Here is a 13905-nt window from a genome sequence, read left to right as displayed (position 1 = left end):
GTGTTACAAATGTGTGCCTTGTATATCTCTGCCTGTTAGACCCTGCACAAATGTGTCAGATTGATTCTTTACAGAGCTTTACTCCTAATTCACCTTGTCTTTCCTTTTCTTAAAGCTGGATGAGGAAAGACCTTCTCAGGTACACTAAGTTCATACTATTTTGCTCAAGAGAGCCTTATATTCAGCAAGTGCAGTTTCTACCTCCACCTATCCCTTTTTTAAGTGCTGTTCACCTTGAAGGTGCCCCTTGACCTCAGCTATACCTTTGCACGAAATGAAAGACGAGCTGACAAATCCACCTTAAACACCAACCTTCCAAACGCATTCAACTCCCCCAACAAACACCTGAAACCATTTCTCCCCTTTACCTAGGCTGGGAGTTCTCCTCGTACATCCTCTCCTTCCCTTCCTTGAAGAGGCTGATGGTCTGCTTGGTTTTCTTCATCAGGTTCTCCATGAAGACGCGGAAATACTCGTTCTCGCCCAGGGTCTCCATCTTGCCCTCGTAGCGGGACAGGATGGTGCGCAGGTGCTGGTAGGTGTCAGGCAGCAGGTCCAGGATGTAGGGAGGGCTGTTCTTCAGGGCCAGCTTGGGGTTCTGGCACAGCCGTACCACCTGTGGGAACGGGGAAAGCAGCTCTGTGAAAACTCCAGGAGAGGAGCACGATCGGGGGTTAAACACAAGTCACGGTCACAAACACGTTTGCTGCAACAAATCCCATTTGTGGGGGAAGTCCAGGTGGAATCCCAGAATCACTGAGGCTGGAAAAGATGGCTGAGTTTGAGTCCAGCCTGGTCCCCACCTCACCAGTCAGACCAGTGCCACATCCAGGCATTCCTTGGATACCTCCACCACCTCCCTGGGCAGCCCCTTCCAAAGCCTGACCATCCTTTCCATGGAGAAATTCCCCCTGATGTCCCACCTGGTACAACTTGAGGTTGTTTCCTCTTGTCCTGCCACTGCTTGCCTGGGAGCAGAGCCCAACCCCCAGCTCACTAGAACTTTCAGAGAGTTTTAGAGTGATCAGGTCTCCCCTGAGCCTCCTTTTCCCCAGATACTGAGCCCAGCCACCATAAAAGAATGCAATTTCTGGGCTGAAGTGCATGTGGACTGATGAAACTCATGATAATAAATTGATGTGACAGGGGAGGGGAAAGGAAGCCACTTCACCATCCGCCATAGCCAAATGTTTCCATTATCTAAACTGAGAATTAAAGGGAGAGTTGATAGCAAAGCAGCCATTTGAAAGATTAAGTAGTGAACTTTCAGTTCTACAAAGGGCAGGAATTAAGAGTTGTGAGGTCAGTTTTGAATCAAGTTTAGAAGGCAAGAAGCAGCAGTCTAACACCTCTGTATTCTGTGATTTCCAGCAAACCTGAGCACAAAATGTGGCTACACTTTGCTGAAGTTCTTCCCTATAATGAATATTATCTGGCTGCTTAACACCCAGCATATAAATGAGGTCTAAACCAGGTATGAGGGAATTACAGATATCAAACAGTGCAGAATGCAAAACTTCTTTTCTTATCCACTAAAGTGGACAAGAAAAAGCAAAAGAACAGTTTAACATCCTTTTGCAGCACTTCATTTCCACAAAACCTTGTGAAACCTTCAAGAGGAATTGAGCAGTTCCCTACAGTGCAGGCTCAAATACCTACTTCCTTTAAATATAGATGGTAAACAGAGTCATTCCTTCTGAAAGAGTGCTTCAGCATTTCACTTTGCCATTTAGGGTATGTGCAAAAAGCAACCTCGTGAAGTGACACCTCCAATTTTATCTGACTTACAGCAGTGCCTGTACCCAAGAGCTGACCTGAGAAAGGTTCAATTTCAGCCAAGAGAAAGGCACACAGTGTATCAAAACTCCAACCAGAAAAATCAGGCTGCTGGTAAAAGAAAAAATAAACATCTAAAAAAGCCTCTGCAAGAATACATGGGAAAAACAAAGTACCAAAACTTTCCCTCCATTTTGAGGAGGCTGCCATGGCCTTAAGATGAAGAGATGGATGGCCAGACAGCTGAGTTAGTCAATTGATGCTGATGCCTCAACTGCTGCTTCCTTGGAGCCTGTGAACATTGCACACTGAACCATATCAACAAATTGAGTCAACACGTTTGTGCCCTGAAAAAAAAAATAGTTTCACTCTGAGCATGAATAGGTTCTAAATGTGCTCCTCAGACCCAGCTGAGCTGGGCTCTGGGCAGCAAAACCTTTTCTTCAGCAGAAATTGTTTATCATACAGTGGGTCTAAAACCCTAACAAACACAGTCAGCTCCGAGGAGGAAGCCACATGAAGCAAGCAGAGCCTGCACTTCCCTCAGCCAGCTGAAAATAGAGAACAGTTTGGCTGTTACACTTTGAAAATACCCAGCTATGGGAGGAACAGACCTGCTCCATTTCAGACTTTGAGATCAATTAAAACAATTCCCCCACAGCAGCAGAGAGTTCTGCAAACTGCTCATTCTCAGAGCCCCTGTAAAATGCTTCCCAAGAAGTAGATACCTCAAACAGTTAACAGAAAGGTCAGAACTGCTGGTATTTTATTATCAAATCAGCTTCTTTATTTACCAAGCAGACCAAAATTAGCTAAGATGAGCAGTTAAACAAAACTGCATAACTAAGAACTGCTGCCTCCTGAGCAGATTTGGGGCTTTTATAACACAGCAGCAACAAAAGCAGTGGCATTTTCCTTCTTTCTCTACGTGTGCACTTGCAGCATCATGACAACATCCAAAGGAATGTTCCCAGCCCTGGGAACAGCTGCCCCTCAGCAGCCTTCCACAGGGACCAGCAACGTGGAAGGAAATTGAGCAAAAAGCAGAAAAATATTTTTTTGTTTAGGTGTGATGGCAACGAACAGAAGCAATCCACGGTTTTAAATTATCATCCAAAAGTTTGGCTTATGTTGTGTTCTCTGAGGAACAAACCATTTAGGGAGACATTTTTGGGTTTTCAGACACACCAATAAAGCTCAGCATGAAGAGAGGTGGGCCTGTAAAGAATCTGAAAACTGACTTCACCCATTTCCATTTTCCAAATGCAAGTCAAAAACCAGTTTTCCCAGCTGAGTTTTGAGGAAAGAATCTGTTATGTACTCATTCTAGGAAAAATAATCTCATCTAGATCTTTGATGCCTGGAATTGAATCTTTCCCCTCAACAATCTGCAGCTTCCCTTGACTAATTCTGCATTTAAGAGTCCCAGGCCTGAGGAGCATCCAGGGGCTACTCCCAGGTAAGATTCCCCCTCCCAGGGCAGCTCTGAAAACTCATTTTTTCCTTCCTTTAGCAGCTGAACAGCTGAGATCACACCTCATTCCAGTGCAAGCCAGCAGCAAAACAAAACCCACTCAAACATCTCTTATCTCTTGCTAGATTTGTGTTTGGCCTTTCTTCTTCTCACAATGAGGACGACCTGCAGTGGCACTTCTCTATATCAGTTCTAGGAACTGAATGGTATCAGGAAACCCTTTGGAGAAGCTTTATCTCAAAGCTCCTCTTCCTCCTCCGTGCCTTCCCACATTTATTCCACTCAGCTCATGACTAACCCACCTATTCCTCAAACACCACCCACAGCAGTGAACTCCAGGGGGCTGCATTTCATCTCTGAGAAATGCAGAAATATCACCTCGTTCAGCTGAAGGGGAGCATCCAGCAGGGATGGATGGATGGATGGAAAGGGCTATTTTATGTCCTTGCTCTGTGTGACCACGTGTAGCTGGGGGAGGAATGGTACTGACAAAAAATTGGGGCTTCAAATGAAAGAATCTGAAAGACATAAATATGTCAGGCAGCTTATGGAGAGCATTACAGGGGAAATATTTGGACAAGAATCAACTTGCATAGGAAATTCATCAGTCACATCCGAAAGCAGAATGCTTTGACACCAGCTAATTATGCAGACTAACAAATGAGGTCGTGAGTGTGGTGTACCCACACAGACACAGCACGCAGCTCTGAGAGGCAAAAACATCATCTATTAAACATGCACACAAGCAGGTTTTTTATCTGCACCTGGAATTTCATGTTCCTGGCCCAGAAATCTAACCCATTCTCAACACCTTCCATTCATTTAGCACTTCTCACCGTGAGATTCTCTGCGTTTTTGCTACACCACCAAAGAGATTTGAATTCAGATGTGTTCTTTGAGTGTGCATAAGTACAGCTGAAATCTAACTGAAATCTGGAAGGCTTTTCAGAGCCAGATCTGTCCTTTTGTACAAATCAGACTGAACAAGCCTGAGAGCTTCTGGGTGCTACCTGTGAGTAAACCTGGAGTTAAAAGAGGTTGATGCAACTTGTGACAAATACAGCAGCAGCCTTGGCTTTTCTGGCAGTGGAGAGAGAGCACAACCAACCTGCTATACAGACCTAAAGCTGTGAAATTTCCCCCAAAAAAACATCCTGCTGCATTTTTAAATGCCACAATAATCAGCTTTTTTTCAGGTTAGTCTTTTCCTTCAAGCAGAGCAGGTTATGAGGTCAAACACAAGTTGCCACCTATATCTACATATTCTAGAGATGAAAATGTGCATTCTTACAGGTTACATTTATTTAGGGTCCTGTTTCCATGCCCAAATTGCCTTTTCTACATTAGCACTTGTGCTTGGCCCCCAGAGTCTGTAAGAGAGCCAATGGCACCTCTCAAAAGGGTTTTTTGCTGTGGCCCAGTCTCTGGAGGTGATCAAAGCTCATCACAGGCACAGCAAGGCACAGCTACAAACCCTGCCTTTTGTTGAGCCAGCCAGCACAGAGTGATTTCTTGGCAGGAACAGAATTTAATACGCCTTTAAAGAAGTCATTTGCTCTGCCTGCTTTTAGCACTTACTGCAGGAGGTTCAGACACTGCATGGATAAACAATGCAGGGGAAGAGAAGCAAAATGGATAAGCCTGAGGGGCAATTGGATGAGGGATGCCCAAAATCCCTGCCTGCTCTGCTCCCGGAGGGGAAGGAGGTGGCCAGGTGACAGTCCCCAAGGCCTGGGGGCAATGTGGGTGATGCTCTTACTCTACACAGCTTGTAGGGCCCTGAATCAGTGTCACAAAATGCACTGCACATTTCAAATTGGATGAGGGATGCCCAAAATCCCTGCCTGCTCTGCTCCCGGAGGGGAAGGAGGTGGCCAGGTGACAGTCCCCAAGGCCTGGGGGCAATGTGGGTGATGCTCTTGTAGGGCCCTGAACTCAGTGTCATGAAATGCACTGCACATTTCCGGCTGCAACATGCCATCCTAGCCTTGATTTCAGGGCTGAATAGCAATTATCAATGAAAACTCCACAAAAATGTTCAATTTTTATTCTGTGCCTATTTCTGCGTGCCTGCTTTCACTCACTTGATCGTTCCCTGACACCTCCCCAGGATTTCTGGAACACTGGACTGACCAGCACACCTAGCCAGGCCAGTAAATCAAATATCCCATCACACCAACAGGCCAAAAGGTCTGGTGTCCTGCCCCCGGCAAGAGCCATTTCCTGGCATTTTAAAAGGAGGAGGAGGAGGAGTGCAGAGTCTTAATGACCCCAGAGAGCCCCTCCTAAAGGTGTGGGGCTGGAAGAAGGCCTTTCCAGCTCCCACGCCACAAGTTTTTCTTGTTAAACATCACTTGATATTTTATCTAACTAGATGTACTTATTGCAAAAGGGTTTAGTCAGGCTTTTACAGTTTTCCCTCAGTTTTAAGGAAATGTTTTTGTCCTGAGTGCAGCAACACAGGCCTGTTCATTCCAAAAGGAATAACCTGACCTGCCACAAAGCTTCACCATCCACTACCCACACACCAGGCTATTTGCTTCCAAGGAGCAAATCCTACATTTCTCCCTTGTCCTGCTGTCACCTCCTGCAGCTCCCCACCAGCCCCTACCCACTCCCAGCACCACCAGTGCCCACCCCAGCACCTGCAGGACTGGCATTATCTATACATGTACGTGATTTATGCAGATATCACAGGATATCCTGGCTTGGAACAGATCCATGAGGATCATCCAGTGCAGCTCCTGGCCTGGCACAGGACACCCCAACAATCCCACCCTGTGTTGTCCAAATGCTGAGCTCTGGGCTGTGAGCACTGCCCTGGGGAAGCACCCCAGATCCTCCACTCCAAACTGTCCCCTCTCCCTCCACCTTGATCAGCAGAGCTGCTGGTGTCCCTTCACGCCTTCCCAGCCTGGCATCCCATTCCCACGCTGGCCTCTCCTCCGTGCCTCTCCTCCCCACCACGTCCCACATGGAATCACAGACTGGCTGGGGCTGCAAGGACCTCAGAGCCCATCCTGGGACATCTTCCACTGTCCCAGACTGCTCCAAACCCCAACACCCCAACAATCCCACACTGCCAGGGATGCAGGGGCAGCCACAGCTGCTCTGGGCACCCTGTGCCAGCCCTGCCCACCCTGCCAGGGAACAATCCCTGATTCCCAACACCCCATCCAAGCCTGCCTTCCCGCACTGCCAAGCCATTCCCCCTTGTCCTGTCACACTGCATCCTTCCCCCAAAGCGCTGCACCCCATTCTGTGACCACACACCCCTCACCCCCCAAATATCCCCACCCCAAGCCGCAGACCCGTCTGTCCCACAGCCAACCCCACAGACCTCTCTGTCCCCTCACGGACCCCTGTGTCCCACAGCCAACCCCACAGATCTGTCTGTTCCACAGCCAACCCACAGACCCCTCTGTCCCCCACCCAACCCCAAGGGCCCCTCTGTCCCCCCACAGATCCCTCTGTCCCACAGCCAACCCCACAGATCCCACAGCCAACCCCACAGACCCCTCTGTCCCCCCCCAGACCCCACAGCTCCAGGCTCACCCCAGATCCCCAAAGGCCGATCCCAGAGCCCCCAGGCCAGCCCTGTGCCACGGCCCCCCGCGGCCTCCCCACCTTATCCATGAGCTTCCAGCACTTCTCCACCATCTTCTTGTCCACGGCGCCGGGCTGGTGCGGCCCGAGGTGGTGGTGGTGCGGCTGGAACGCGTCCTTCATCAGCCCGATGAGCCCGCCGGGGCCCTTCTTCAGCGGCGCCGACATGGGGGCGCCCACAGCCGGCCCGTGGGGCCCGTCCGGCACCGGGGCCGCGGCCCTGGAGGGGACCGGGCTGAGGGCGCTCCGGGCCGGGCCGGGCCGGGCTGGCTGGGCTGCCCCGAGTCCAGCAGGCCCCGCAGCAGGCTGGAGGCAGCGGCTCGCCGGGGCCCGGGGGGCTGCGCCTCGCCCGCCGCCCGCGCCTCCCGGCCCTGCTCCGAGGAGCTGGAGAAGGAGGGGGCTTTGCTCCAGCGGGCGGGGCGCGGTCGCCATGGGAACGCGGGGGCCGCGCTCGGCCCCGGCCGGGCCCGCGGCCTCCGGGGCGCTGCTCGCGAAACGGCGCCGCTTCCCCTCTCCTGGAGACGCCTGCCCTCCTCCGAGAGCGGAGCTGCACGCCCCCCCTCTCCCGCAGAGGGATGTGCCCGCGGCAGGAGCGGCGTCCCCAAACGGCGCCGCTTCCCCTCTCCTGGAGACGCCTGCCCTCCTCCGAGAGCGGCGCTGCACGCCACCCTCTCCTGCAGAGGGATGTGCCCGAGGCAGGAGCGGCGTCCCCGTGGCGGGGAGGGAACGGGAGCGGGAGAGCGCCCGGTGCTCCTGGCAGGTACCTGAGGCCGCTCCCCGCAAAGGCAGGGGCAGGCAGAGCCCACCGGGGATGAGGGCCCGTTCCCGGCATCCCGGCTCCGAGGGGAGAAGGAGCGGGAGCCGGGCAGTGAGGGCAACAGCGGGAGAAAAGGGGAGCGGGGAGAGAAAAGGGAGCCAGAGAGTGAAAAAAGGAAGCAGGGAGAGAAAAGGAGATCAGGGAGAGATAAGGGACCAGGGGGAGAAAAGAGAAGCAGGGGGTCAAAAGGAGACAAGGGAGAGAAAAGGGAAGCAGGGAGTGAACAGGGACCAGGAGAGAAAGGGGAGCAGGGAAGCTTAAGGGAACTAGGGATTGAGTTTGTCAGAGCTGGCACCACCAAACTTTTAAAAAAATTACAACATGGGCTTGAAAGTCAGTTGCGTTCTGTTTTTTGCTGCCTTCAGATCCTCTTTTCACCTCCTCTCCGGGCAGAAGAACACATCCTTTTGCAAAAACCAGCCGTGGCTGGCACCACAGGGGCAGGAAGCCAGGCCAAGGCAAACTGTGGGTTTGCCCACGTCACTCTGGGGAACACGAGCACCCCAAACTCGGGAGGTCGGGCAGCACAGCCTCAGCCTCTGCATCCAGCCTCCTGCAGGGAGGTTTGCTTCCCCTGTGGCACCCGCTGGCTGAGGAGCCAAATGGACAGCACTGAACACAGCAAGGGAGCCCAGCATGGACTGGTTATAAAACCCTCTGCCTTCGTTTTATTGCCTTTGGTAAAGCTTGGTAAATATTTCTGGGACAGGCAACTCCTTGTCTGGCTTTAATTACCTGGGCAAATTTTCCTAAGGATTATATTGACCTCAAATATGTCAACGTTTATTGAGGCCGTGTTCCTGAGGCTTTTCCCATTAGGTGCTAATGGATTCTGGCTAATAGTCAAGCCGGATTGACCACCAGCAGGTGCCCTGGCCAGCTCCACGCTACCACAAGTACCTGGGGAGAGAGCTGGGGAGGGCAGCACTGGCTCTGTGAGAGCCAAGCACAAAAATCACCATGGCTCTGATCCAAAGAGATCGGGGAGCACCATTGAGTAATTGCATTCCTGACTATCTGCTTCTCTGGGCATGATTCACTCCCAGCTGGGGCTGTGAGACTTCAAGCAAAGGTTGATTTTGCTGGGGACTGTTGTGGCTGTCTCATTTTGGATTCTTGGGAGGGTTTCTCTTGGGACTCTTGGGACAGATGCAGGGACCCCACACCCTGGTGCTGCTGAGAGCTCCCAGCCATGTTTTTCCCACCTCTCCCTTGAGTGTTCACCCTGTGGCTGGCCAGCCCTGCTCCCTCCCGAGCTGTCAGCTCCCAAAGGCTCTGAACAAGGATTTCTTGCAGCCCAGATGCCTGCACTGAGCTCAGAGGACACAGAGGCAGGACTCCAGCCTGGCGTTTCCATTCACGCTCGAGAAGGGGCCCAGGTAAAACCTCAGCCCGAGGTTTGTGGTTCTTGGCCACATGCAAAACTCTGTGCTCATTTTCACTCTCCCACGCTCAGCACAGAGGTGAAATTTCCCCGCTGGGATCCCCCCTGAACCCCTCCCCCAGCATTGTCACCACCCTGGCAGGGCAGGAACGGATGCTCCTGGTGTGTCACCTGCAAAGGGAACACTCAGGATGCTCCTGATGTGTCACCTGCAAGGGGAGCCCTCAGGATGCTCCTGGTGTGTCACCTGCAAGGGGAGCCCTCAGGAACAGCCCTTGCCCTGGAGCACAAGGGATGCCTGCAGGAGTTTTGCTCTCCAGTTCCTGGAGGTGCAGGGCCCAGGGGCTCTCAGGATGGCTCTCAGCCTCTCAGCAGCACACCTGGAGAGCTTCCACATCCACTGCCCAACTCCAGGCTTGGGAAGAGAAGATGGATCTGGCCCTGGGATGTGCTGCCAGGTCGCAGTGCTGTCCACAACATCACCCACACACACAGCAGTGTGGATTTGTCCTTTAATCACCCCAAAAAGGGTGGTGCAGGAACAGGGTGGTGCAGGGTGGTGGACACTCTCTGTCCACAGTTCAGGGAGAGGATGAGAGGAGAAGCACAGGAGAGATGTCCATGCACGTGCAGATCTGAGCCAACCCTCAAGTCCCTGGGTTGTGGTGCAGAGAGCAGAGCCTCAGCTCTCCTGGGAAACTCCCAGAGCCTGGAGCTGGGCAAGGGCTTCAGTGCAATGTCCTGAGGAATCCCTGGAGGTAGCTGGGCAGGCAGAGACACAGGTCTGTGGTCGGGTTACGAGGAGCTGCCACTGTGGTTGATAAAAGCTCTGAGTCAGCCTCGGTGAGCAGAGACGAGTCCCTGGGAGTGTCATGCTGCGAGCCAGGCATGAGACACAGGAGCTGCTTGTGCAGGGTCCATGCTGAGCAGTGCTGAGGCCCGAGGGGCTGGACGTGGCCTGGGTGGAGGTGCTGTGTGGGAGAGCCTGTCCCGAGGCTCCTGGGCTGTCAGAATGCCTGGCACAGCTTTGTGTGCTCCTCCTGGCGCTGGCTCTGCGGGGACACAGGTTGGAGAGGTCTTTCTGCCTGGCCCCTGTGGCTAGAGGACCACGCAGCCTCCTCCTGGCAGCACCACAGGTGCCAGGAAATGTTAGGATGGGCAGAACAGGAGGGTGGCAGCACTCAGAGCACTGCCAGGCTGTGAGGAGCTACCTGTATGATCTCTATACTGTTGGCAGCAGCCATCAGCCAGGACACAGGTCCCTTGGGTGCCACCTCAACGTCACAGAGTGCAGGAGAGCCGCTGCGAGAGGGCAGCGAGGGCGTGCAGGAGCCTGAGGCGGGGTCACTGTCCTCAAAGAACTGCAGGGGGGACAGCCCGATCTGGAAGAGCAGAAGAGGGATGGACACACCGCCCCTGTGGAGGACACCCATCCCACCGTGCAGCCTCAGCACCCCAGGGCTCCCCAGGCAGTGCCCCCAGGACGTACCGAGTGGTAGAACGCGTCCCCAGCGGGGTCGATGACCAGCAGTGTCACCCGGTCCTCCCGGGCGCGGATCCTGTGCACGGTCTGCTCGTGGTCCAGCCCCTCGATGCTCTCCCCGTTCACGGCCAGCACACGATCCCCTTCCTTCATCCCTGCCTGCTCGGCCGGCAGCCCCACATCCACCTCCCACAGGAACTGGCCTGCCACAGCGGGGCACAGGGAGGGGCAGAGGCTCGCAGAGGGGAACTGGCTCTGCTGACCCCCGTGTGCGGGTGGGCACAGGGTCCCATTGCAGGCACAGAGCTGTCAGCTCTCCCCAGCCCTCAGAACCGCCCCTCTCAGCCCCCTCACCTACTCCTCCCGAGCTGCAGTCATCCTCCTTGAGCAGGAACCCGTAGCCAGCGGGACCCTTCACCAGGTGCAGCTCCCGGACCTTGAAGGGGAGCCTGGAGGTGTCTGCCAAGGCAGCCGTGACCCGCAGCCCCCGCAGCCGATAGAACTCCTCCACGGCGCTGGAGGCCACCAGCAGCGTCACCTTGTTGCCGCTCTGCTTAAGCTGGATGGCAAGCACAGGTGCTCAGTGACACCCTCAGCCCCATCCCTCGCCCCCCGTGGCAGGAGCAGGCACCTTTCTGCTGAGCTGTGTGTGCGAGTAGCTCTTGACGCTGTCCCCGTTCAGCTCCAGCAGCCAGCAGCCCGGTGGCACCCCTGCTCTGTCCGCTGGCCCGTCCTGCAGCACCGACAGCTGGAAGGTGCCCTTGGTGCCTGCAGGAGGAGCAGGAGGGGCACTTTGGGGTGAGTGAGGAGCTACAACGGGGAGGCTCGTGCTGGCAGCATCCTGCTTTACCTTCTGGACAGGACACGCTGAAGCCAAAGCCGCTTTTGTCCCTGGTGACGTGGCAGAGGCGCGGGCGGATGTCGTCCGGCAGCATCTGGGACAGGTCCCTGCCCAGGGATTTGGCTGCTTCGTAGGAGTCACCATCCAGCACCGCCAGCAGGACCTGGTTCCCGCTGGCCTTGATCTTCTGCACCACCTGGAAGGAGCCAGGCTGTGAACTCTGGGTCAGCTGGGCTCATGCATCCTTGTGCCCCTGGCTGGGGAGCACCAGGCGTTCCTGTGGGATGCTCCCAGCTTACCCTGAGGTGGTCCATGTGGTCCACGAAGTGGCCATTGACCTGGAGCAGCCGGTCCCCGTCCTGCAGCCCCCGGCGCTGGGCCACCCCCCCCTGCTCAATCTGCCGGATGACGTGGCCCTGGCAGCCCAGCTCCTCGTGCAGGCAGAAGCCGAAGCTCTCTGTGCTCTCCTTGCTCAGGAGGTAGAAGCGGGGCTCCCCCACGCCCTCAGCATCTGTGTGGGGGCACAGCCCGTGAGCAGGGCCCTGCAGGGATCCTCACACAAGCTCTGCACCCCATCCTGGGCTGGGGATCTGCTCATCCCTTCTGTGTTCGCCTCCCACAGGTCCCCAGTGAGAGAGAGCTCAGGATCCCAGCAGTGCCACAGCCCCTGCAGACACAGGGACCCCCCAGTGCCACAACCCCCTGCAGACACAGGGACACCCCAGTGCCGCAACCCCTGCAGACACAGGGACACCCCGGTGCCACAGCCCCCTGCAGACACAGGGACAGCCAGGTGCCACAGCCCCTGCAGACACAGGGACACCCGGATGCCACAGCCCCTGCAGACACAGGGACACCCCGGTGCCACAGCCCCGTGCAGACACAGGGACACCCGAGTGCCACAGCCCCTGCAGACACAGGGACACCCTGGAAGATGAGGGCGTGTATTTACCCGTGTCCTCAGTCAGTGTCAAGGCTGGGTTGTCGATCCCAACTTTGGGGTTAAATTCAAATTTTCTGAAATGATAAAGGGCAGGAGAGGCCGCGTTAGTGCAGGATGGCCCTGCCTCTGCCTCCCCAGCCCTGGGGAGCTTGTTCCTCCCAGAAAGGGCCAACTGGGCCTGTGCCTGAAAGCCAGAGGGGATTTCCCTCTTGGACCACTTCCCACATCTCTCCTGAGCCCCACAAAGCCCCTGGTCAAGGGGAGATCAGCACTTACATGATGGACATCTTGTCTCCCTCGAGCCCTGCAGAGGGAGAGGAGAGGTCAGCACAGGAGGGGTGGGCTGGGAGCAGACCCCACTCTTGCAGGCGTGTCCACTCGCAGGCTGAGCCTTCCATCCAGGTGAGGGGGTTTGCCAAGCCCACACAGCCCCCAAGCCCCTCTGTGCTGCTCCTTGGCCCTGTCACCACTGTCCTCCTGCGTTCCCAACAGCAGGACCTGCTGCTCAGGTCCCGTGGGCACAGCAGGGCCAAGCAGATGGGGCCAGTCCTGGGGGTTCACAGGGCTCTTCAGTGAGGGCTGAGAAGGTTCAGCAGGACTCCAGAGAGCTGCTGGAGCCAGGAGAAGGAAACAGAGGCCTTCCCCAGCACACACCCCCCCATACAACCCCTCCACACCTCTTTGGGCACAAGGCACCCCAAACCCAGGGTGCCTTCCCAGCATCCCCACAAGGAGACATTTTCCTGCATGCCTCTGGCTCCTTCCACAGGCTGCCTGGGCTCTGCCATTGCCTTGCTCCACCTGGCAGCAGGGCCTGTGTGTGTGGGGAAGGGTCTCCAGAGGATTCCCCGGCACATACCTTTTGTTTGCTTCATGGCTGCAGGGATTGCCAGAGGGAGCAAGGTACAGGGTGAAGTGGCAGGGAAGTGTCCCCGCCTCCCCCAAGACGCCCCAGGTTTAATGGTTAAACAGCTCCAAGTCTCGCCTGCCCTCCCAGCCCCAGGGCACTGCCAGCCAGAGCTGGGAGCAGGGACCAGCACCCTGGGACACCCAGCTTGGGGACAGCTCCTGGTGGCTTCCAGGGGGACACACAGTGGGGGGAGAATGACTGGATCAGCACTAGAGCAGTGGTGGGCTGCTCCACACCAGTGCTGTGAGGTGGGGAAAGGCAGAACCCTCCACTCCAGAGGTTGGAGTGGTGGCTCCACATTCCCCCCAGGAAAGGCAGAACCCTCCACTCCAGAGGTTGGAGTGGTGGCTCCACATTCCCCCAGGAAGGGGCCGAAGAGGAGATCAAGTCTTGGTACTAGTGTGGTCAGTGGAAATGAAGAGGTGCACTTTAATGCTCCCAAAAGATTCACAGACAAGCCCCAGTCCTGCTCCCTGCCACTGCCCTGGCTGGGGTGCAGGGGCTGGCTTTCCACAAGCCCAGAAGAACAAGTCCCATTTGCTCCTGGCCTGGTTTCTGTGCCATTCCCACACTTCAGCCTCACGTGCAGATGAGGCTGCGCCCCACACACCCAGCACCTTTGACAGCACCATCCACCCAGCATCTCCAGGTGGGTAAGGGCGCAGGGAATG

At 55.5% G+C, this 13905-nt stretch overlaps 2 protein-coding genes across 7 annotated transcripts in view; both read right to left on the bottom strand.

Moving 5' to 3' along the window:
• Positions 1-7120, bottom strand: part of CBL (Cbl proto-oncogene) — a 35266-nt gene extending 28146 nt beyond the window's left edge. For all 6 annotated transcript variants that reach the window (XR_005628972.1, XR_005628973.1, XR_005628974.1 and 3 more), the window contains exons 1-2: positions 6878-7120; positions 369-616 (exon numbers count right to left, since the gene is read on the bottom strand). Coding sequence is in view for 1 of the 6 variants with exons in the window: in XM_039721905.1 (XP_039577839.1) it covers positions 369-616; positions 6878-7024 (395 nt within the window). In the remaining 5 variants the exon portion in view is untranslated. The remainder of the gene's footprint in view (positions 1-368; positions 617-6877) is intronic.
• Positions 7121-9555: 2435 nt separating this feature from the next.
• On the bottom strand, positions 9556-13904 carry PDZD3 (PDZ domain containing 3). Its single transcript, XM_039721997.1, has 10 exons — positions 13184-13904; positions 12601-12628; positions 12334-12398; positions 11681-11892; positions 11391-11577; positions 11172-11308; positions 10895-11099; positions 10547-10743; positions 10269-10439; positions 9556-10109 (listed from the first exon to the last, which is right to left on the bottom strand). Exons 1-10 carry the CDS (start codon positions 13875-13877, stop codon positions 10065-10067), a joined length of 1941 nt encoding a protein of 646 aa, XP_039577931.1. The 5' UTR covers positions 13878-13904; the 3' UTR covers positions 9556-10064.
• Position 13905: the final 1 nt, after the last annotated feature.

Source organism: Passer montanus, unplaced genomic scaffold, assembly GCF_014805655.1.
Source record: "Passer montanus isolate IOZ18808 unplaced genomic scaffold, ASM1480565v1 scaffold47, whole genome shotgun sequence".
NCBI classification, from domain to species: Eukaryota; Metazoa; Chordata; class Aves; order Passeriformes; family Passeridae; genus Passer; species Passer montanus.
Note: the sequence above shows the minus strand (reverse complement) of the source record. Positions and strands in the feature narration are given on the sequence as shown.